At 44.8% G+C, this 25062-nt stretch overlaps 1 protein-coding gene across 4 annotated transcripts in view; it reads right to left on the reverse strand.

Annotated features, from left to right (window-relative positions):
- fam49a (family with sequence similarity 49 member A) overlaps nt 1-25062 on the reverse strand; it is a 31952-nt gene that overhangs the window by 4891 nt on the left and 1999 nt on the right. For 3 of the 4 annotated variants that reach the window (XM_042218673.1, XM_014332048.2, XM_042218674.1), the window contains exons 2-6: nt 6996-7282; nt 2955-3034; nt 1143-1264; nt 290-395; nt 61-197 (exon numbers count right to left, since the gene is read on the reverse strand). In XM_042218673.1, coding sequence (XP_042074607.1) covers nt 61-197; nt 290-395; nt 1143-1264; nt 2955-3034; nt 6996-7129 — 579 coding nt within the window. In that variant the 5' untranslated portion in view covers nt 7130-7282. Of the gene's footprint in view, nt 1-60; nt 198-289; nt 396-1142; nt 1265-2592; nt 2673-2954; nt 3035-6995; nt 7283-25062 lie in introns of all 4 variants that reach the window. The other variant, XM_014332049.2, reaches the window with a different exon arrangement.

A 25062-nucleotide genomic window follows, 5' to 3' on the forward strand; every position in this document is an offset into this window, starting at 1 on the left:
GGTATCGGGATAAGGCTGACTGTGTGTGCGTCTGAGTTTAGCTCGAGTGTTTCCACAGACCTTGAGCTCATCAAAGCGCAGAGTGAAGTGGAGGATCTCAGCGAACTGTTTGGCCAGCGCCTGCTCCCTCTCCAGGTGCTGAGTGGGCGTGAGGGGCGGACACGTCAGGGACTCCAACAAACTCTGCAGAGCCTTCTCTGTACACACAAACACACAATCTTAAATGTGATGAGAAATTTGACTTTAACGTAACCTGTTCAGTAACAGAAAGGAGGCGTTTGTTCAGCACCTAGTTTGAGGGAGAAGCTGTAAAACCTCTTGAGTTTGATGACCAGCGGGCAGACGGAGTTCCACGCCTTCTCCTGCAGGCTGTGATCGCTGGGGTTTTGGATCGCCTGGAACCAAAGAAACACTCATCAACCGTCACACGCATCCCAACAGCACGGAGCGACACACACACATCTAAAATGGTAAACAGGGCTTTCTGTATGATAACAGAAGCATTCGCAGCAGTTTGAGCCGTGTGGTGGCAGGCGTCTCTCCACTTGCTGTCGCTGTAAAGATGAAACAGTTACACTTAACAAAAGTCCATTATTATTACAGCTTTATATATTTTTCCATGTATGCAGTTCTTCTGTACCACAGACTATTGAAGTCAAAGTGAACAACAGCAAAGCTGGCCCCTCCAGGCGACTGATTACAGTCAGAATTTGCATGAAGGACTTGACTTGCAGCTCATTCTGTGCAGATTGAATTCACAGTCAGCTGTTTAGTAACGAGCTTCTGCAAACGTTGTGGGACGGCTGTGAGCTCGGTTACTGAAGGAGAGCAGGAAAAGGCCATAACTTTGATGTCAGTGATCACTGGGACTGTGCATCCATACTGCATGCACAGCACACTACTGTGACTAAAGTCTGCTTCAAGTGTAATGTGATTACAATAAGCCAAGAACAGTGAGGAGTAGAAATGCTCCCACAACACAGCTGAAGCTGTCGCGAACTTGCATCAGTCCGACATCGTAACTCGCTCACACGGTTTGGGAGTTAGTGACGGGACAGCTGCCATGTTTGGCATTACGGAACGAATCCAGAGATTTCCACTCAGGATTCTTCGCCATGCCGTGTCTCTGCGCTTCTCCTTACATCTCTGATCTCCTGGCCAGCCCCTTTGTACGACTGCAGGCCACCCAGGATGCTCTCAGACTCCTGGAGGACTGAATTCACCTGGTTCCACACCTCACGCTCTCCGTCTGTCGGCTGTGCATCTAAACACAAACATATATCAGAACACAAGCCAACAAATGACACTCTCGTATAATTACAGACAAACTTCAGTGGATTTTTTCCATAGTGATGTGAAACCGTGTTAGTTAATGAAAGCTAGCACCGAGTGCAGGAAACGAGCATGCTCGCTGAACGCGTTCGCTGCTAGAACGGAACTCGCCGTTCGTTTGAAATGGGAAACCCGACAAAACAAAAACGTTCAGCAGCACGACTCGAGTGAGGGACATCACTTCAGACAATACAACTGAGCTCTTTTACAGTCAAACCAAAAACTGCCTTTAATGGTTTTAACTGCAAAAAGCCAAATCACTGCAGTGAAAAGCACTGAGCTGGCTCCATCGTCTTCCAGCACCTCGGACCGAATGCACGCGGCAGCCTCGAGCTTCAAACGAGGCCACATTTACGCCAATAACACACAAACGTATCTGAATATGGCAGCTCACATTAAGGCAGATATTTTGAATATTTGACTGTAAAAGATGAGAGATGGGCAGAGTGTGTGTGGGGGTCAAAGGTCAGTGTGCCTGCACAGGGTCATCCAAAGCGTGCCGTAGCTTGTACGTGCTCGAGCGACAGCCGTGACTGACTGAAACAAATATCAGGTCTAAGGTACGTACGAGCTCACCGGCTCTTAGTCTCCTGCTGCATGCATATTTATGACACCATGACCCTGCTTCTTCATCTCAGCTCTGGCAGCTCAGTTGTAAAAACGTGTGAGGTAATGCAAACTCTCCAAGCCTCGCCAGACCCGTCTAAGACTCAGAATAGAGAGCTGGTTATCATGACCACAGAGAGTCTAAATACAGAGCAGCGCTGACATTAAAACTCTGTCTGCGCTGCTTTGCATTTCAAAAACCTTCCACTCCTATCATTTCCTCTCTGCTGAATAAACAAAGCCTGGGGTTGGCTACAGCGTGCGAGCTGCTGAAATGCCACTGTGGAGGCGTAGTGTGTGTGTGTGTGTGTGTGTAAACATTATGTTTACATTATGTCACATTTGGGTGCATGAAATGTATCACAAACACAAAGAGGTGCATGCGGACGAGTTAGTAAAAGCAGACGGCAAAGGTCAAGGGTCAGATCCATTCCTCTTCAGCTTGGCACACAAAGAAAAGAGTTCCTATTCTAAAGCAGGGCTGAAATTAATCATGAATTTTAATAACATTAGAAATTCAATGGAGGAAGGTTCACAGCGGCTGAACAGTCTGACCCCTGACCAGCCGGAGCGGCTACAGAGAGGCTAAAGGGACGACTGGTTGAGGGGAAAGGAGAGCGTGGGAGCAAGAGGACAGGCAGAAGCTGCGCTCACTTTCAAAATCAAGGAAAAAGTTTGGCCCCTGTTCAAACTCTGTGCACGTGAGCACTTTTAATAGATTCCCCATTTGGTTTCTGCAAGAGAGAGAAAGGAGAAAGAAAGCAGGAAGAGCATGTGTGATGTTAAAGAGCCACCGAAAAAAGGGAGAAAAGAAAGTTGTTTGATTAGCGACGGGCGATGCTGCGGGAGGTCGCGACCGAGCCAAGAGGGGGGCGAGGAAAAAAGAGGAGAGAATAAGAGGACGCCTTCACAGTTTGGTCATTGAGAGCAGAGGCTGACGGAGAGAGAAGAAAGAGCAGAGCAGGCTACACCTCCTTCTCCATCCAGCTTTTGTCCCACTGCCCCGCCACACTTACTTTCAAAGTCCAGGAAAAAGTGTGGATAGTTCTCTATTTCCCTTGTTAGGACTTTTAGCAGGTTACCCATTCCAGCAAACCTGATGGTTAAAAAGAGTCGTCACCATAACAGATACCAGTACATACAGTTTCACAAAAACACGTTCAGTGTGGCTGATTTCAGACCAGGAGCTGGATATTAAATGATGCTGCCTTACAGCAGCGCCCTGAAGACCAACCAGGTCTTTTCCATTTAATTGAGGATTTAATTAAATACCTGCAGTGAAAACTTTCTAAACAGACAAAACTATCAATCAAAAGTTTACAAAATAAAATCAAATATTTGCTCTTAGTCAAGTTCTTTTTGTTTTTAATGCCCTTTCTCTTCTTCTTCCTGATTGGCTGCCCCTTGCGAACAAAAGATTCAAATACAAGGTGGGTGGAGTCAGCTAAGCTTCAAGTCTTGGCTCACGTATACGCCGACTTCATTGCTTGAAGGTTTGGCTATGTTTACTGTACCATGCGCAGGGTGGGAAAAACTTATTGTGCTTTTATTTTCTAAATTGAATCCTTGCTGCCGACCTTTCCGTCCATCATCCCTCTGACAGAAATGAAACCAACCACGCACCAAGCTTTGCTAGCTGATCTGAAAATGCAGACCTTTCTTTTGGATTCAGGCGTCTCTGAAATCAGCCAAATTACAGTTACACTCTATAAAGCTTTTATTGGAGGCAAAGGGCAGCAATTTCCTGGGAAAAGTCTCCCTCCCCCAGCTATGACGGGTGGTCACAAACTCTGTAATCACAGTGGGCCTAAACCTACAGCAGCATAACGTCAGGAACGCACAGAGATGCAGATAGGAACAGTGGAACCCTGTTTATTTTAAAAAACTGAATTAGCTGCTGCAAAAATGATTTTAAAGTCTGTGTTAGTATATTTGGCACACTTGCATTTTTACACAGTAAAGATAAACACGAGTCTTCTTTTCTCACACATTAACAGCCAACTTCCCTCGACTTAAGCCAGAGAGTGAAGTGGCAACAATAGAGACTCTGTGCAGCAGCGTGCACATGATAGTCACACTGCATTTCTCTGCACAGCCTCCAGCAAGCTGTCCGCTATTTTTCAACCGTGGTATTCGCTGCACATCCTGCGCTCGTCATAAATTCAGATATAACTGTGTGCATAATAACAGGCTGCATACTGTTCCTACAGCCTTTGATTGGGAGGAAATTATATACCTTAAAAACGCATCAGATTATTAAATTCATGCAGAGCAGTCAGACTCGGGGTTGCACCAGCAGGGGGCAGTGTTGACGTATGCCTACATTCACTAACTACTGTGACGTGTCATGCTGGTACATGTGCTGCTGTGCAAGCCTTATTTGTTCAGGGCAGACTCTAACCTGTGGCTACGAGTCCGCAGCTGCTTTATCTGCAGCAAGACTCCACCTCCCCACCCCTCAGGTACCATTAAAACTGACAGCTGACTTTAAGACTGCGAAGAGTACTTTTCCCCTCTGAGATAAAACGGTCCAGTCAAGTACATTTGTGGTTGTTTTCATTTTGTGTGCACTGGGAATAAAAGACGATCAAACATTTAAGAAACAACCACGTGGTCTAAAGTCGTCATGCATCACTGTGATCGGTACCTCTGAAGTCTTTGCACTACGAGTCGCTTCAGCTCAAAGCTGAGCCTACCGCACATGTTTGGGGATTTGACCTGTTGCTGCATCTCCCTGACATTCTGCAGCACCTGGCTGCCACACTGTTACACGCTCCCGTGCACTGTTACACGCTCCCGTGCACTGTTACACGCTCCCGTGCACTGTTACACGCTCCCGTGCACTGTTACACGCTCCCGTGCACTGTTACACGCTCTCGTGCACTGTTACACGCTCTCCTTCCTAAACTACACCAGCTCACTTTTAACGGCCTACAGAGAGCGATTCATGCATGTGCATGTGTACCTACTCACACAGCCAGTCAATCACTTCATCTACAGTACAGCTTTAAAGGTGATCTCATTTAAAGTTTTATTCTATTGTATTAAAAGTTGAATACAACATCTGGCACATGTATAGTTTTTTTAAACTGTACAAAAACAGGAGAATTATTGGACTTTGTGTTCAATTAAGTAAATATGGGATGATAAAAAACCAGCACACACTGTAGGCGTGAAACCAGTCAAATATCGCTCTCATGATGTCACTGATCTTCTCTGACGATCTGAACGAAACCCAATCAGCGTCCTTTAATGACGCATCTAAATGGGATGTGACCGCGTCACCATTTTATGTTTATGGACTGAATTACACCAGCGAGTGGCAGGTTGCACAACAAAGAGCAGGTCTGGGTAATGTTTACTGTCAGATCATTAGGTACAGTTATGGCAGAGGTTGTGTCTCTTAGTTCGAGCTTCTTGGTAACACCTGGTACTACAGGTATGCCAGTAATACACCAACAGTAGTGTCTGTGCGAGCGTCTTGTTTCACTCGAGACACAAGTGGGAAGAGGGTGGGGGGCGGGGGCTCACAGGTCGAATGTTTACAGCGTGTTTACAGAAATTGTGTTTGGGCCTGTGACGATGCTAGCATTAGCTTCCTAGCTCCCTCCTAGCTAGCTCCCATTGCCCACAGATGGTGTAAAAAGCTGAGCCGCAGACTGCAGGTCAGAAAATGAGGCCAGTGTGGAGGAAGCTTAAACATGAACTCCATCTGAAGGCTGCTGTCGAGAGCTGAGGTTGAGATGGACGTTTATGGTTTTCTGTGTTGACCTGTAAACACCTTTCCAAGAATTGATGGGCTCGGTCACACGTTGTGGGTCACATTAAATAAATAAACAAGTCTATTTTGTAAATATTAATCATACTACGTTTTAAAATGAATGATCATCGGTGGCACGAGAGCACACACCCAACAGCTAAGGACTTGTGGTTGACGAGTAGTCCACCAGCCGGTGAGTACGTGGTTTCACACCCAGACCCATCTTTACTCATCACATCCTTTTTTTTTTTTTGCACAACCAAGATGGCGGCGATGGTGGAAACGCTCAGACGCGCGATCGACACCCTGACAAGATGCAGGATCTAAAACTCCACCAGCCATCCTTTAAATACAGTCTATGAGGTATTAACGTGCACATCAGCACGCTTCTTATTACAGTCTGCGCTTCAGGTAACATTACATTCATTTGGTGTTTCGAGCTACTGGAATCAAACTTTGATATAACTGCGACTCCTTTATGTTCCACTTGTTTTAATGAAGGCGGTTTTGTTGTGTTCTTCCTCTTTCAGTGGCAGTTATCGAGTATCTGTGGAAACTCGTGTGAAGAGACGACTCAGTGAAGAATACGCTGAGAGTGGAACTAGAAATCATGAAGTGAGTTCGAGATTAAAGCGGTTTCCCTAAAAGAGAGAAGAAATTAAAAATGCAATTTGTTGAACATAATCTGCATGTCTAAATGGTGAAGCCTGTTGTTCTGCGAGTAGATCTTTTGTGTTAACACATGAGCTACCTTTGTGCTACACGTGCTGCTCTCAGAGACCAAAACTCTGCTGCTTTAATCTCAATTTAAGCATTGCTGCTGCAGTCTGTGCTGCCATCTCAAGGCTATTTAAGCTTTGTAATTAAAGCTAATTCTATGCACTTAAAGCACCAAAATGAGTTCTCTGGTTAAACGACCTCCTCTGCCGTCTGGGGAGTCCTAACCAACACGTGCTCAGAAAGAAAATCCTGATCGGAGCAAACTGGCAACACAAATTATTTGTCGAGTTGGAGCTTTATTCTTTCAAATAAAATACTGACAGATATTTCATGGCAGTCTCAAAAACGTACTTTAAACCTACCATAAGCTCACTGGTGATTTTTTCCTTTTTAGATGAATAAATAAATTCAGGCAACAAGTTCGACCCTCAAAAACACAAAAATAAAAAAAAAGGGGAAGTTCCCACTGACAGATGCTACACTCAATTATGAAATTACACAGAGGTGTTTAAAGGAGGCACTGACCCTTTTCAATTTTTCTCTTTTAACTTTGTTCCTTGCAAAGTTGCACAGATACCTTTGGAAAACCTGAACGTCCTCCTCAGATCCTGTAACTACCAAACGAAGGTTTGGCTGTAAAGCCCAGAGAACGAGGAGCTTTCTGAGGCTTAACACAACAACCGCGGGCTGATCCCAGCTACCTAAGATCATCTAAACCACAGTGTTGCTGCTGGCTGACGTGTCTTAGCGGCAGCTTGGAGTGCCGACTGTATGAACATGAAGCATGCTGTGGTCATGAGTGATGTACCTTCTCTGGTGGAGGACGTCAGGCTGCGGTTTATATCATCCGCTTTCTTTGTGTCTCTGTAACAACAAGAAAGGGAAAAAAGGACTTAGAGAAAATGACACGACTAATACCAGCGAGGGAAACACACAGTTCCTCATTAAAAATGCACGTGCAGGTGTGTGTCACTGCGTGCACGTCGCACACCTGCCGACTGAACGGGCAGAGGATCAGCTTTCCACATCAACCAACAAAATAACTCTTTTCTGCTGATGCACACGAGCCTTCAGACAAATGCAATCCTCCAGCATCACAAAACACACCTCTGAATTATTCAACACTGAAATCAACACCGCGTCTGTCATATCCAAAGAAAAGCAGCTGATTAGCCCGTCTGCTGCAGGTACTGAACATCCTGTGCCGTGCTGCGGCTGCACAATGCTCTAATTCTCTTTAAGGTGGGAGCAGAAAATAAACAGATGGTGCTGTCAACTAGCACAGCGTCCAACCAAAAGAAAAGACCAGGATCACCTGGAGCTCAGCGTTCATCTGTGAGAGCTGAGAGCGAATTGTTCCACATTTGAACCTAATATTTGTCACGGCTGTTTCTAAATGTGTACCTCTCATAGTTACACCGCAACAAAGTACTTTTAAATTATGGCGAGGCCTGACTGGAGAGAATTATGCAGCAGTAAAGCTGCGCTGTGGACGGTTACTACGTCTTACTACATTTCCTGTTGTGCTTGAAATGTTTGTTTTACGGCCCCACGTGGCTCATCCTGGTCTGACCGGCTGCTTGTGGACTGCTAATCTAGGCAGGAGCAAATATTCATGTGTAAATAATACCCCAGTGTTTGTGTGCAAAGAACTAGAACCTTATTTTTACCTTAATTTAATAACTGCTCGGTTAGGCTTTTTTTATTCTTGAAGTTCATTGGAGCAGCTGTGCAGCTCGAGTCAGTTTAATATCATCCCACGACTGTTCGACGTTTTTCTGATGTGGTTTCACTGCGTTCATCACGCGATGACCTCCAGCTCCAGCTAGCACTCTGCAGGCGAGGGCGAAGTCGCTGGGACGAGAACTGGAACCTCAGAGCACTCAGGGCCATTATTATTGGACAATCATAAGAATTAGTCACTGTGCAAATGACACAGCGGGCATCATAAGTTACAGCCTTCACGTGCACACACGCACTAATAAGCTCATGCATGTTTATATGGCAGCGAGGTAATGAACATATAATACATGCATCATGCAAATACTTCCACAGACACCCAAATGTTGGGCTTCTCAAACACTTTTTGTTCAACATAACACTTTTTGCAGGGTAACGAAGACAATTCATCTATTGCAGAGGTTTGTTGATACAAACGCCACGTTTGTTCTTAGCATCTGATTTTCTGATGATCCGCTAACCCATTAACTCACATAATGTAGACATGTTACCAACTGTCACTGAAACCTTCGACTGCACCGACTCTGCTCCATCCTCTGTGGAACCTGCACAGCAACAGTGCTGAGAGAAGGGATGCTGCGGATGATTGGGTGGGTGGGTGGGTGGGTGGGTGGATGGATGCCTCCAGAGACACGAGATGCTCTCCTTGTAAGGGCAGAAAGTGCAACTGTTCCCTGCAGTTGGACACGTGAATGGTCTTTAGATATAATATCACACCCACTTTATACATCAAACTTCCTTCTTTTTCTGCACTTCAGCTTCTTTGAAGTCCTGCTTCCTCTTTGCCCATGTGTCCGTTTCATTCCCTTTTCCTTCTCTGCTTCTGCTTTTAGTCAAACAGGCAGGATTTCCCCATTTGTGCCCAACTTATCTACACAATGAAATCAAGCACGTTTGCAAAAGTCAGCCAGTACGCACTGCACTAGAATGAAAATAAACGAATTAATAAAATATGCAGCATCAACACTTCACACTTATGCCATTCATACCAGTGTGCAAACCAACAATCTTAAACTACCAGCACATTTATCACAGCACTCAGAGCTGAGCGCCGGTTTATTAGTAAGTCAATAAATCTGTCAATCATCCCGGCAGGTGGTGCAGTCAAACAGTGTGCAGGGAGATGCATGCAGACTTCTCAAAAATAAACATGTTTTTCAGGAAACATCAATCAAGAGCTAGAATGGAATTTTCCAGTGACCTCAGAGGAATAACATGCACAGTAACACACGGGCCGCTGCTGTCCCAAGGTAAGTTACCGAAGGGGGAAAACCAAAACATCTGAGCGCAGTAATGTTGATTTTATCCAACAGATCTGCTGTTAAGAGCACGAAGGTATGAGTGAGGAATGAGATAAGTGAGACAAACTGGTGGAGGAAGCAGGAAGAGAAAAAGGAGAGACTGGCGCAAAGAAACCAAAGCTGTGAGACCCAAGCCAAGCAGCCTGATTATTGCTGCACTAGTAAAGACAATTAATTCGTTTGCTATGAATCACATTTAAAAAATCGATACTGATGGGCAACGCATCGAGATCACTGTAGGTAACTAAAACGATCACTTTAGGGTTTTTAGTTATTATCTGTTAGTTTGGTGGAAATGGTAATGCAGCTTGCTTTATGAGGCATCGTTGTGTTTGTTGAGACTCTGGATGTTTAAGCCTGAGAGCAAAATGCTTCCAGAAAGTTCTGTTTGTATTGTAAAACCTGCTGAGGGGCCTACGTCGCGCCCCTCATACAATAACACTTAGTTTCAGTTCAGTCGTAGTGTTTCTAACAAAAGAAGCTAAAACCAAAAAACCACAAAGAAATTGAAGAAACTGAGGATCACATACAGGGAACATCCTTCCACATGGTTATGAGAGCGACGCAGAAAATGACAGTGCCATTAGTGCTAATGGTTTTACGTGATCTAACATTAAGGTGACATGCACGCTGGTGTCCAGCTGGACTTGTTTGGTGTGTTGATTCCCAGGACTCATCATCAGCTGTCACTTCAAGTCAGAACACAGGACAGCAAACATCAAAATGATGATTCTAACAAAGTAGCAGCAAAGTCATGAACACAGTCGGATTAGTCATCCACACAAACTCCAGTGACTGTAACTTACTGATCATAAAGTCTGCCCATGCTGATCATGTGGCAGCCGTCATCGTTAAGGGAGGTTCGATAAGAACGTGGATTACGCTCATTTCTAACAAACAAGAGGCGAGTGCCACAACACGTCACCTTCCCAGAGTTTATCATCTTATACAGAGGCTCAGTGAGGGTCTTCAGTACGCCTACTGTATAATAACTGAAATAAGTGGTTTTACCTCCATTCCTTCGTCCCCACAAACAAGACAGCAAGTGGGTGGGGTCTGTGCACCTGAGATGACCCTATAAGACAGGGGCGGGGAACTCCAGGCGTCAGAGGCCGGTGACCTGCAGGTTTTAGATCAGGGGTGCCCAATCCCGGTCCTCGAGAGCTACTATCCTGCAGCTTTTAGATGCATCCCTACTCCAACACGGCTGAATCAGCATGCCGTCAAGTTTGGCAAAGGCCTGATAACAAGCCATTCATTTGATTCAGGTGTGTGGGAACAAGGATGCATCTAAAAGCTGCAGGACGGTAGCTCTCGAGGACCGGGATTGGGCACCCCTGTTTTAGATCTCACCCTGGGTCAGCACACCTGAATCACATGATGAGGTCATTCCCAGGTCTCTGGAGAACTTCAAGACATGTTGAGGAGGTCATTTAGCCGTTTAAATCAGCTGACACATCTAAAACCTGCAGGGCACCGGGACCCTCGAGGCCTGGGGTTGGACACCCCTGCTACAAGAGAGCCCCCCCCCTTCTGACATCGCACAGCGCAAAGATTAGCAAAAAAGTGCCGTTGTTTTACATCCACGAAGGGGTGGGTGGTAGCACTCGTCTCTGTCAAATATTAATAAGCAAACAAACAAAAGAACAACAACAAGCAATTATTGAATGACGTGCTTCATCTCTCGAGTGCAGATGTTTTTCCCCTCAGCTTACATGACACTGTCGAAAGAATTGAAGAAATCTGACGTGTCTGAAGAGCAATCGGGGAATAGAAACGAGCAAATTCACCCTCCTGCTCTTATGTGAGCTTCATGTACAGACAAGTGCTGGCACCCTCCCTGCATGGACTGGAAAAAACAAACATAAACATGTTAACAGTCTCTTTGTGTGGACAACCACACGTGTGCCTGCATGGGCTCGTCTCACAACCATCCGTTTCCATGGTGACAGCAGAGAAGTGCGTTAAAATAAGAAAGACGGACAGCCTGGAGGGGACAGACAGACATGTGGACACACTTTGTTCTATAAAGGCTACCGGTCAGAAAAAGCGAAGGTGTGTGATGACAGCAGCTGTCACTAACGATGCGAATCTCTGCCAAGAAGGCTGCTTAAAACGGGAGAGCGGCAGTCTGCAGACACGTGACGAGAGGAGGGATCACTGGAGAGGGAAGGGTGGATGTAAACAAAAACATGTGAAGAAACAGATTATCATTATCATGACGGCGCCTCAGCGTCGCTGAAGTGGAGCAAACAAAGATTCCTCTTAAAGAGCACAGATCCGTCTGTCTGTGTAAACCTCATAAAACAAGTGCATGCTGGGAAAAAGCAGAGCTATAGACGTCTTTGCTGTTTTCACGTATACAGCATAGAAAGGAATACTGAGAGGCTCCGTCAACGTTTACACAGGAAAACAAAAGACCGCATATCCCACAGTTCACTGGGTTAAACTGACCATAACAGCAGATAAGTTCTTATCTGCTGTGTTTTCACAGTGTGGCCAGCAGTAGATAACCGCTGACCACCCAATAAATCTGCAAACACATAATCTAATGCAAATTTGTCTAACAGCAGTTTCCAAACAAGTGTAAAAAGCTGAAGCCTGCGTAAACACGTCATATCTTGGACTTTATTTATTCAAATTTTAGCGTCTACCTTTGTAAGATAAAAGTCATCTGTTAAAGACATCTTATGCTATTATTCAAATGGAAATGATGTTTCGCTTCCTGCACAGCTGTGATTTACAGCAGGCACCAGGACCTGTTGTTTAGTCATAAGTATACGGACATGTTAAAAGACTCACAAACCCAATCACAGGAAGCTGCACTGACACCACAACTGACTCTCCAAGTAACTCTTTTCTGAGTAACACAGAAAATGTCAGATACGAGTACAAATAGAACATTTGCTTTTCTTTTTTTACCTCTGAAGTGTAGAGATGGAAACTATGGAAACGATCAGGATGTCCCGTCTCCTTTGTGCCCGAATCATGTTCTTGCCCCGAGGCAGCAGAGGCGATGACCCACTTTGGATCAAAACCTTTTGTCTCCTCGCTGCGACGTTGACATTTTCAACAATCAGCACATTTACACGTAGTACTGTCATGACTGAGTGCAGACAGCTGGATGAACAATATAACCAGCATCACGTGTATTTTCTCAGTTAACAACTGCAAACAGTAAATGAAGACTGCACGGTGAAGCAGGTTCACACATTTTTTATTATTACTCCTGTTTTCTGAGTACTTGGTGATGCTTCTCTCGTGAGTCTCTCATCCTGCAGACGAACTTCAGCTCGACTGACAGCAGCCCCTGAAGCAGGCCTCCACCTGCCGTAGGTTCTGGTTAGAGCAGATCTCCAGCTCAGAGCAGAAGGACCATTACTGACAGCTGGAGTCTGAGTGCGTCTGACCAGAGGATCAGATCCTCTCTTGGGAAGCAGAATGATATTGAGACGACCACCACAGCAAAAAAAAAAGCTGGGTTAAAGATAAGAACGGAGGTACTAGGGCTCGCTGTGTGGGTGGGGCCGGACCTTCATTACCCCACCTGGTGATGTTTTGTGAGCACAAACAGACATGAAATCCAAAATGGCGTGACAGCTGTTGATATTCACAGGAGTGAACCAGTAAATCAATTATTTACATGACTGAGCATCATATCCACCACTGGAAAAGCACATTTCCAGCATCACTCCAGGTCACGCAACAAGAGTCGGTGTGCAAATCTGTGAGTAAGCACAAGTCCCACGTGAGACCACGTCGGAAACACGTTTTCCAACCAGGTGATAAATGAAATGCACGTACACGTGCGATAGATGACACAGCAGGCTAAGTTCATGATGTGGAGAGGATGGACGTTCTCTCAGGGTTCAAACAAAGTTCAACGGGCTGGAAGACTACAGCCCTCCCATGAGTAAATGAGTACGTGTGTCTGTCTGGAGCGTCTTGCGTCCTTTCTGCATGGCAACAGCCTATGAAAGGGTCACGAATCAGAACGGTGAGCTCTGCCACCGCGGACCTGATTTTGTTCTTTTCCACATTAACTCCATGTTTGTTAGAAACTCACTGGCCTTTGATACCAACTCACCTTCAAAACAGTACAATTAAAAAATGTATTTAGAAATATGTAATTATACATGTTTATAAAAAGCCCCACAGGAGACCGTTTGCATTCACACTAATGCAAACGAGGCCTTTCATTCATCGAGTGCTAACTGTTACACAGGAAACATGTCAGTCTGCTCGGTATGACAGAAAAACCTCAAGTGACGGAGCAGGTGCTGAAGCGTGTGGGAACTGTCTGCAGTTCCTTTGTTCTCATGCACAATTTCATGCGTGTAGCAGCACAATAAATCAGCTTTGGTCTTCTGGTAAACAGAGCAGGTCCTCGTCAACATGCTGGTAAAAACAAAAATCTCATGAAATCGCATCATGTTCTGTTTCTTCAAATCACTTCATAACTGAATAATCAGATCAGCACAACATCTACCAACACAACCAGCATGGTTAGCATGCAGCGGTGAGTGCTAACATTATATACTGATGGTTATTATACGTACAAGTAATATGTGGGGGGGGAGGAAGTGCTGTACTGATGCTGGAAACGGCTCGCTGAACCTGCTCTGCACTCTGTGGAATGTGGTTCCCGTTTGATTCGTCACAGGCTCGTGAGCATCTGAGCCGACGGCGTTAAACAGGGGAAATATTTTCCTGCACATTAAATGGTGACGCGGGTAAAACATAGAACCTGGAACATCAGCACAGGCTGATAAGATGATCTTCACGTTAAGTAAAAAGAATAAATGGATAAATAAAAATATTTCTAAAAAGCTTGTGGTGCTGTTCAAATAATTCCCAGATGAAGGAAAATGAGCAGCAGCCAAACGCTCGTACACTCTGGCTACGTCTGGGAGATTATCTGCAAGCCGCTCTGGCAAGGAATCAGCCACAGAGCTCTTGTAAGACAACGCAAGAAAAATCTGTTGAAAAGAAACTTTCCTCTGAATATTGTCTCGATTTGAGCGAACGATGCAGCACGAGACACGTTTTAGGAAAATCTGCCCAAAGTGCCGTTACAGATCAAGAACGAACACATAATAATAAAATAAACACAATAATCCCTTTCCATTATTTTCAGTAGCATGAGGTATTAATTATTATAAATAACCACATCATTACAAATTTATAGCCTAACAAAGTCTAATTAGAAGCTACATTGAAACACATGACAGGGCTGCATGACACGTTAAAGTCTTGGTACTGGTCCTAGAACAGTTTTATTTACACGGCGCCAAATCACAACAACAGTCGCCTCAAGGACCTTCATACTGTAAGGCCGACCCTACAATAACACATACAGAGAAAAACCCAACAATCAGTGGACCCCCTATGAGCAGCACTTTGGCGACAGTGGGAAGGAAAAAACTCCCTTATAACAGGAAGAGCAGAACCAGGCTCATGGAGGGGCGGGGCCATCTGCTGTGATTGGTTGTACATATACAACTAAACTTAAGCGAATAGCTTGTGAAAGCACACAAAAGTAAAACCAAAAATAGACAGCGAGTCCTCGGGTATGCTTGCCCACTTGTAAGCACATTAAAGACCAGTTAACTATTTACAAAACAACAGAGCAGTTTCAAGTTTACAATAACCATCCAGACAAACGCTTTCAACCAATGATTGGCCAATTATCTGTAGCGATTAATGACTATATTGATTCTTCACAAAAAATAAGTTTTAGCACCAGTTTAATTAACTGACTGTTATTATAACGAGTTCCCAGGAAACCTGCCCGCTGTGGATCGAGAGCTGTGACACCTGAACTGTCTTTTGGAAACCTGGAAAGAAACAGCATCGTGCCAGTTACGACACGGACGCGCCCATTTTTCTTGGCCTGCGTGTGCCCAACCTGTGTGTTCGTGTGCGATTGGCTGGAAACAAATATTTTAAGTTTAAAAGGTTTCTGTGCCAAAGCCAGCTCTGCGAAGTAAACCGTTTCCTCTCTGTATAAACCACAGGAAACCAAAATCAACACCAATGCCCCGAAATAACTTGTGTTTAGGAATCTCTAGGAAAATGTCTGACAAGCATAAACCAGTTGTTTAACTGGTGTCTGTCACTACCAGCGTAATCCAAAGTGGCTTTAGAGTAACGACATCTTTTGCTCTGCGCCCCGTCCTTCTCGAGCAGCATTCACTACAAAGCTGGCACCGAGTGTCAGCACAGCACACAAACAAAAGAAACTGGGGGCTCAACACTGAAAATAGTTCATAGTTCAGTCTGAAGCTCAGTTTGTCGCTACCTCTTTAGAGCAGCAAAGAAAAAACCATAACAGTCCCAGTGCCTACTGTATGCTTTTAGGCTGTGTGCTGTCTGACAGTAGGATCAGTACACAACAATGATTAAATGTTACACACACTGATGTACAGTATGAACTTAAGTAATGAGCCCTTTTGGGGGGGGGTCACCAAGTGGCATATGGTCAAAAACTGCTCAAGTTAAGCCCATTAACTGTAGCTCCTCCAAAATAAAAGCACATTCGAACACACCAGCTTGGCTCTCTGCATCCATTTTTAAAATCCCTCGGCTGTTTTGACTGGCGAGGAAAACAGGCCTTCAAACTGGGTTAGGGGAGCTGTGTCTCCCTCAGGCGCCCTTTGCTGGAGCAAATGTGACAGCGGGGCATTTTGGAGGGGGTTGAGCTCAGCTCAAGGGGAGGTTGGCTGAGTTTTGTCCTAATATGGACATGGGCTGGGGGGTGGGGGTGCTGTTGGGAGGGAGGCAGGCAGGCAGGGAAGAGGGTGGGCTGGGTGGAGAAGGGGAAACCTGCCTAGCACCACCACAATGGCAGCCTTGCTCTTTATCCTCCCCTCTCACAGCCTGCTTCACATACCAGCACAGGGTTCAACTGTTTTGCTCTGCTAACCACACTCTGGAGGCTCTCTGCACACTGAAGAGCTCTTCAGCAGCCGGGAGTCAGGCATCGAGCACAGTTCACTTTTAAGTACTTGTGCTGCTCTCTGAAAGGCTCTCACTCAGAAACAGTACATCTCATATCTGACAAACGGCTACGCGCTCCAGCTCGCTGTCACCGGAGCACAGAGCTGAGCCTCCTCAGCGGCCGCTCTCGGCTCTGTATGCCCTCTGGTTCAGCCAGCTGGGTCATTTTACACTCGCTCCATACAAACTCACCACTATCCCTCCTCTAACATCTGCAGGCAGATGAAGAGAGACGAAGATAATAAACAGACAAAAAAGTCACAGTGACCGTTATTCTGGTTGGTGAGTAGGAGGGGTGACGGGGGGAGGGGTGTCTGCGGACATAGTAAACATCTCAGAGAGGCCTCTGTCAGTGCTGAGAGAAAGTGGGATAGATGGAGGGAGAGACTGCCAAGGCGTTTAAGAGTGCATGAGGAGAACAATAAACGGAGGAAAAGACTCGAAGAAAACGAGCAAGTGGGAAAGCAGAAGCAGGAGGCTGGTATTCGGAGAGCAGGGGGAGGCAGAGTCGCTGGCTGCTAGCAGCTAGTGCTGCGTAGCGCGGGACTCCAGGCGTAAAAATTCCTCCTACGTTTCTGTTCAATGCCACTTCTGTTCTGCCCAGCCCTGCTTGTCAACAGCAATGTAGATACAAAGGGAACCATGTCTGTGTGTGAAACCAGCGCTAGCAAATATGAATGTGAATGCATCAAGCTAACTTCCTCAACACATGCCCTTTCTCTGAGAGCTACAGAGGCAGCAAGGTTGTCTTAACATGCTCAGATAGATGTGCTACTGCCGCAGACTGCCTTGAAGCAATGACATCAGTAGACTGTGACTTGATGATACTTCAGATAAAGAAGTTCTTATTCTAAGAGAGGGAAAAACTTTTTGACAGCTGGATAAGGAGACTGGCACCTGTGTCTGTCAGGTAAATATGAAAACAAGACAGCCACGAAACAAAAACCAAACAGTCAGCCTTCGAGGACTTATCAAGATCATCCAAATATGCAGGTTGTTTATTTATTCTAGAGATTCTTCTGAATGCTCCTGTTGTTGCAAAAGAGATCTGCCACCTTCATCTACAGGGAGTGCAGAATTATTAGGCAAATGAGTATTTTGTCCACATCATCCTCTTCATGCATGTTGTCTTACTCAAAGCTGTATAGGCTGGAAAGCCTACTACCAATTAAGCATATTAGGTGATGTGCATCTCTGTAATGAGAAGGGGTGTGGTCTAATGACATCAACACCCTATATCAGGTGTGCATAATTATTAGGCAACGTCCTTTCCTTTGGCAAAATGGGTCAAAAGAAGGACTTGACAGGCTCAGAAAAGTCAAAAATAGTGAGATATCTTGCAGAGGGATGCAGCAGTCTCAAAATTGCAAAGCTTCTGAAGCGTGATCATCGAACAATCAAGCGTTTCATTCAAAATAGTCAACAGGGTCGCAAGAAGCGTGTGGAAAAACCAAGGCGCAAAATAACTGCCCATGAACTGAGAAAAGTCAAGCGTGCAGCTGCCAAGATGCCACTTGCCACCAGTTTGGCCATATTTCAGAGCTGCAACATCACTGGAGTGCCCAAAAGCACAAGGTGTGCAATACTCAGAGACATGGCCAAGGTAAGAAAGGCTGAAAGACGACCACCACTGAACAAGACACACAAGCTGAAACGTCAAGACTGGGCCAAGAAATATCTCAAGACTGGTTTTTCTAAGGTTTTATGGACTGATGAAATGAGAGTGAGTCTTGATGGGCCAGATGGATGGGCCCGTGGCTGGATTGGTAAAGGGCAGAGAGCTCCAGTCCCACTCAGACGCCAGCAAGGTGGAGGTGGAGTACTGGTTTGGGCTGGTATCATCAAAGATGAGCTTGTGGGGCCTTTTCGGGTTGAGGATGGAGTCAAGCTCAACTCCCAGTCCTACTGCCAGTTTCTGGAAGACACCTTCTTCAAGCAGTGGTACAGGAAGAAGTCTGCATCCTTCAAGAAAAACATGATTTTCATGCAGGACAATGCTCCATCACACGCGTCCAAGTACTCCACAGCGTGGCTGGCAAGAAAGGGTATAAAAGAAGAAAAACTAATGACATGGCCTCCTTGTTCACCTGATCTGAACCCCATTGAGAACCTGTGGTCCATCATCAAATGTGAGATTTACAAGGAGGGAAAACAGTACACCTCTCTGAACAGTGTCTGGGAGGCTGTGGTTGCTGCTGCACGCAATGTTGATGGTGAACAGATCAAAACACTGACAGAATCCATGGATGGCAGGCTTTTGAGTGTCCTTGCAAAGAAAGGTGGCTATATTGGTCGCTGATTTGTTTTTGTTTTGTTTTTGAATGTCAGAAATGTATATTTGTGAATGTGGAGATGTTATATTGGTTTCACTGGTAAAAATAAATAATTGAAATGGGTATATATTTTTTTTCGTTAAGTTGCCTAATAATTATGCACAGTAATAGTCACCTGCACACACAGATATCCCCCTAAAATAGCTAAAACTAAAAACAAACTAAAAACTACTTCCAAAAACATTCAGCTTTGATATTAATGAGTTTTTTGGGTTCATTGAGAACATGGTTGTTGTTCAATAATAAAATTATTCCTCAAAAATACAACTTGCCTAATAATTCTGCACTCCCTGTATGACCACACAGATGAAGGTGGCTGAGTGGCTGTTTTCTCATAAATCAGAAAGTATCCCCGAGTGTTTTATACCCCCAACCAGAGGGTGATGTCATAGTGACGACCTCCATCTTTTATATTCCAGATTATGAAAAAGGTCACAGTCGAGTCCAAAGAACCAGCAGTTCTAAACAACGGCTAGAAGGGACACAAACCAACGTAATTAACACACGATTGCTAAACAAAACTAATTTTACCACAAAGGTTAGCTAGCATATGGTTAGCGTCACTGCAGGTATCACATGGATGCAGGCATTTCTCTGAGAGCTATGTTACATTCACCGAGCAAACATGCATTCAAAGGAGACAGGGTCAGGGAAAACAGCTTGATAAGGGGACTGAAGGATTAAGAAAGCATTAAAGCCTTTTGCTCATTTCTGTATTTGCTCTCTACCAGTGAGGCCCGGCAGCCAGTGCTTCTTTCCCCTTCATCACTCCAATAACATATTTTTCTTCTTATTAACTCTTTGCATTTTCAGTACACCCACAGATGAGATTGCTGTTCACAGCTTAGAGAAACGCTCTCAAAGTAAGTTCTGTAAAAACAGAGCGAGGTGCTGCTTAAGAAAATGAACCTATTTAAGGCTTTCCATAAACACTGCTGTGAGGGCCGGTGTCATCGCTTCAAAGCGTTCTGCGAGGACACTTGCAGCTCCCTGGTCTGCTGGCCTGACCCAGGCACACCACGGGGCAGCCATTGTTGCTGCTACAGCAATCTCACATTGATTTATTCTCAAGAAATAAATATAGGTCTTTCCTCTGTATCTTACTTACACGCTGTTACGGCCCAAACTGCTTCTGTGTGTGTGCACAGTGTAAATCCAGGGTTTCTCATTGATCTAGATCATAAAGTACTGAAAGGTCATTTTTGTATAAATTTTTTAAATGATCAATCTTTTTGTTTGCAGTACAATATTCTGTAATGGAAATTTCTGCTCAAGAAAATCAAAAGTGGTCGAAATGAGCAGTTAAGACTTGGGAAACATTGTTCACAGCGCATCAATCATTAGTGATGCATCACACACAGCAAATGAAATGATGATAATAGCTGTTTATTGTGGTTGGGCAGGGCTGCAGTACGTAACAGAAAGTCGATTTTTTCCTGTAACACCCTCTGTCGGGAATTCAAAGTAATTACAAAATCAAATTATCAAGATTAATAATCAACATTAATCATCACAATCCCAACATACAGTAATCGGGGTCAGAGTTTAAGCCTGCAGCCCCCCCCAAGCTGCTGCTGGTTAGATCTCGCCCACTATTTTTACAACCGTCACTGCAAAGCACGACAGCCACCCATTCCTGCCCTCACAGACTTTAAGCTTGTCATGAATAATAAACTCTGAGCTTCGGGGTTCCTGCTGAGATCAGTGACTGTGCACAGGCTCTGATCCTTCTCAGAGTCGTCCAAATCCAGAACAACAAGTGTTGTGGCACAGCTGGCTAATCAAAGTTATAGATATTATAAAGTCAGAAATAATGTGTTGTGTATCTGAGCAGGGAGTCCAGTTTGATTCCCAGCCGGCTGGACTGTTTGCTACCCTGACCTTGTTTCCCATGTTTCCTGTTTTCCCCCCCCCACTCCATCCTTCGGTTCATCTCACAGCAGAATTATGCTTACAAAGAAAAGTGTCTTGCACCACATGGACTAGGAAGCATGACACCCCGTAGCAGAAGGCTGACAGCGTTTAGTGTTAAATGGTGATCGCCTCTACGGAACCGAACACAAATATAATTACACTTTTACACCCACGAGCAACAACATAAACAGCAGTGACAACTGGATCAAATGACATTAATCACTGCACAGGCACCAGTTAATATCAGGCTGCATGTCGACAGTCAGTTATTAAAGTTTAATGTGTTAGGAGCAGGGAACAATATCTATGAGAGTTTGACATTTCCAACATGGACGTTGCTGTGGGGTCTTCCACATATGCAGTGGTTATCACTAAGCCCGGCGGGAATTATGAAATTACAGTAAACTGGAGAACTTGGCAAATCCTAACGGTCTCATTTTCACCAACACTGAGGGAGCTGCTGAACAACAGCTGAGCTCAGTGAGCTGTGAAGGATAACTGATGCAAGAAGAGCAAGAAGGGCAAGGCTTGGATTATTCTTTGCTGTGGACAAGTACTCAAGTCTGTTGTACTTTTATCAAGCTTGCAGTTATAGTAAGAATAAAACCTGCAGTCAGTGTGATCAAGCCTACACCGAGTCCACGGGAGAACGATGGACTTTCCTGACCAGCTAAACACAAACAGAAGTGTAGACTAATCGACTGCTTCAACAGTAAGTAGCTAACATGAGCAAGGCTAGCACCAGCTAGCTTCATGTTCAGTGTAGTGATTCCTGTGGCTCCGTTTATTCTGACACAGCCAAACAATCCTGAGACGCAGCACTTAATCTTTGCTCATTTTCAACATTTATTACAGTCGTTAGTGTGGAGATAAGGGAGCTGCAGTCTCCAGCAGAGAGCAGGGACAGGTGGCTATAATAAAGCCCCCAGCAAACCAGTGTTGTACAACAACGACAATTAACAAGGCTTCACAAAGCAGCATCTCAGCTGCCAACAATCACAGGTGACAAAGGTTAAGCGTGTAGTTGGCCGATCCCTCACACGCCTCCCTACAACGACTGTCACCCACAGCTCAGTCTGACTCTTATCTTGTAGTTTCTGAACTGTGAGCTGCTCTTCCAAAGCGTTCCAATTTTCCACTGGCCCAGAAAAAATGATGCTTTGGGCATTTGGAACCAAGTGAACTGCCAAAGCAATTTTGTGCAAACTGCTGTAAGTAGTTTGAAATAAGCACTTGTATAACGACTTGGGCTTCAGAAACATGTTAATACCAGACATAACGCAGACCTCATAAGAATGAATCTCAGGTTGGTTACAAAGTAGCAAAACCTGAACAACAACCAAAGCAACCGAAACAAACTTAAATAATTATGTAAAAACAAACAAACCACAAAACCAACTATTGCTGTGTTATTAGGCCATGTGAGACAGTTTGTGGTTATAAAAGCGGATGAATTCAAATCATGTCATTGACTAAAAAAAGTTTCCTATTATATAATAAACTTCAAAACAGCCAATTGGGAGTCCGTGTTCCTAGTACAACAGCACACCAAACCAAAAAATGACTACTAACAGTAACACACGAGCAGCCGAGATAAACGGAGGTGACCATCACGACCACGGCTCTGAACAACAGCGACACAGAGCAGCGAAACTGCAGCAAACAGCCAGAGAGCTGCTGTCACGCTGACAGGATGCAAGCAGAAAAAGTGAAACGTGAGTGGGAAGTGTGCAGGGTCATGAGGCAGAACGGTTGTACACACACGTATTTGCACACACAGACAGATAAAGACACACAGACGGGTAGTTTGGCGTAAAACAGGAACTACGGCAGGACGGCCACGGTCTAGTACACACAAATAACCAGAGTAATATAACCAGGAGGCTTAAGAACAATATTCGCGGTGAACACTAAATGTTGGAGGATTAGGCTTCAAAAACATTTTAAGCTTTTAAGAGAATAAGCTGTCCTAACAGTTAGGATTTATTTATCTTGCTCAGCCAGACTGAGAGCCTGAAAGGCTCATTGTTTCAGTAAGCACTCAATTAAAGCTGAAATGATCACCTTAATTAACAGCAGACGTTTGTTGTTGTCACTGCAGTAAAAGCACGGGTGTCATGGATAACACTGGGAATGGCTCTGGTTTATTAAGGTGTTGCAGTAGATGGAGGCAGTGTGACAGAAAGCAAACGTGCACAGAACCAGGGCCCCAAAACTGACGCAGCCAATTATACTCAGCCACCTTTGCTTTCCATACAAAGATAGTTTTATTCTTGGACTCGAGAGCAGCTCAGGGTCCTTCTTTAGCTATTGCTGGGCCTTGGTGCCAACCCCCAGCTGAAGGCATTTTAGCTCACTTCCTTGAAAACAGAAGGGTGGGTGGGCCTTTGCTAACCACAGCCAGATTTTAATTAATATAAAAAAAACTAAACATAAAAGCAGCAGAAGAAATTATTCTGAGCAAAACAACAAATGTTTTCCTCCGAGAACATTCCAAAAACATCGCAGTTTTATCTGCATAGAGGAAACAAACACGCCTTCCAGCTGTGTTTTCAGAGCGGGGTCTATATTAGCCAAACACAAAATATACTGTAGCTTAAAAAAAATAATAAAAAAGGGGGGGGCTAGAAATACCATAAAATGCAACAACGCTTGATTTCTGTTGCACCAAACATGGCCACATGCACAGCCACATGCGCAGCCACATGCGCAGCTACATGCACAGCCACATGCGCAGCCACCCCCAAACATCAACTTAGATCCCAGAAAAACCCGGAATACAAATCTGAACACCAAGCTCATTTTGGGAGACTTCCCATTTATAGCACGCCACAACAGATGTAATCTCTCAGACACGTTCTCACTATTGGACTCACTCAGGTTGGTTTATACGACGGTGCATCATGAGCACAGTGTGCAGGAGGCAGAGCGTGAGCACTGACTCGCTGCGAACGCTCGACGCTATTATCTGCAGACCTCTCACGCAGATGTCCACACACAACTCGCTCGTCTTGGATCAAACACGCTTTTTGTACAACTCTTGTACCCTAAACTTATGAGGTCTCAAAATGCTGGAAAAATAAAGCATCGAGCACCTTTGAGGGGAAACACTGACACTTTTCAAATGATCAAGGTAAAAATGTTGCACGTCTGGATTGGACGGTAACTTTTGTTACCAAACTGCATCTAACATTCTGCACCTTTGCTGGAAATGTCTTTTTAAACAAAGTTCAAAGCTGCAGCTCATATATGAAAACAGCTACACAAACACACAGAATCTGTTAGCTGAGCGTCCGAGGCTCTGGAGCCAGGGAGAAATCTGTCCTGTTTTCTCTTCCAGCCCAGATGGCAGCATTGGCTGAGTCAGCAGTGGCGGATGGTCCACAGCAAACTGGATGACTAGCTGCTGACAACAGGAGGAGAGCTCTTAGCCAGCTTGTTCAGTCTGAATGAAATCATGACTTTAACAACTCTAACACAAATCCTTTCTTATCCTAAAAGGAAGTACACATTCAAACTATTATAACTGCCAAAGCCCTCATGTTTGACTTCTCTAACGTACTTTATGCAAATATACTATTTCCATTCCGCACATACATCAGTAACGGCCCCCACTGCTAAATGAACACAGAAAGAAGAAGCATCATTTTGCCCAAAATGTGCCATGCATAAATAAAATGTGCCAGACAGTCTGCAGAAGCTGCAGGCTGGCCTCGGCTGGCGTCGACGGTGAAATAATGACACGACAAGACTTCCCACCGCTTGCACAGCTTAAGCCTCAAGATATTGGACTTGGCAATGGTGCAGCGCTAGCAGGAAATCCTTTGGGATTTCTCATGTCGTATCACAAAGCGACTTGTGATTCATAGCTGGACTCGGGCAAACAAAAAATTGCTGCTGTGAGCAGTTTCATTTGAAGTCTGAGAGCAGCAAAAACTGCAAATACCGCATTACCTTTGAAACAGCCCATGACAGTAAAGCTGCTGCTTCACTCTATGAGCAGAATGGCTGCCAGGGCGGCACCAGCGGCTCCCCTGTGCAATCACAGCAGTTCACACTCAACATAAAGATAATGTTTTATTAAAACTAACATGCAAGTTTGGGCTAGCTTGACACTGACAGTTTCTGTTTTGTTGTTAAAGGAATAGGACACAGACCATTCATGCTCTTCTTTTCAAGCAGTTAAGCATCTTTATTGTCATGTTACAAAGCATCTCACAGTGGAACTGATTAAAAAAAGTCTTCCCAAGCTGTGACGTACAGCAAGTGTTACACCATGTGCTTCCCTCAGGCAACCTGTAATGCAACAGCAGGTTGAAAAACCACAAAGTACAAATATGCCACTGTTCGACAGGGT

The sequence above is a fragment of the Haplochromis burtoni genome, unplaced genomic scaffold (genome assembly GCF_018398535.1).
Source record: "Haplochromis burtoni strain Fernald_Lab_line unplaced genomic scaffold, NCSU_Asbu1 Contig_22, whole genome shotgun sequence".
NCBI classification, from domain to species: domain Eukaryota; kingdom Metazoa; phylum Chordata; class Actinopteri; order Cichliformes; family Cichlidae; genus Haplochromis; species Haplochromis burtoni.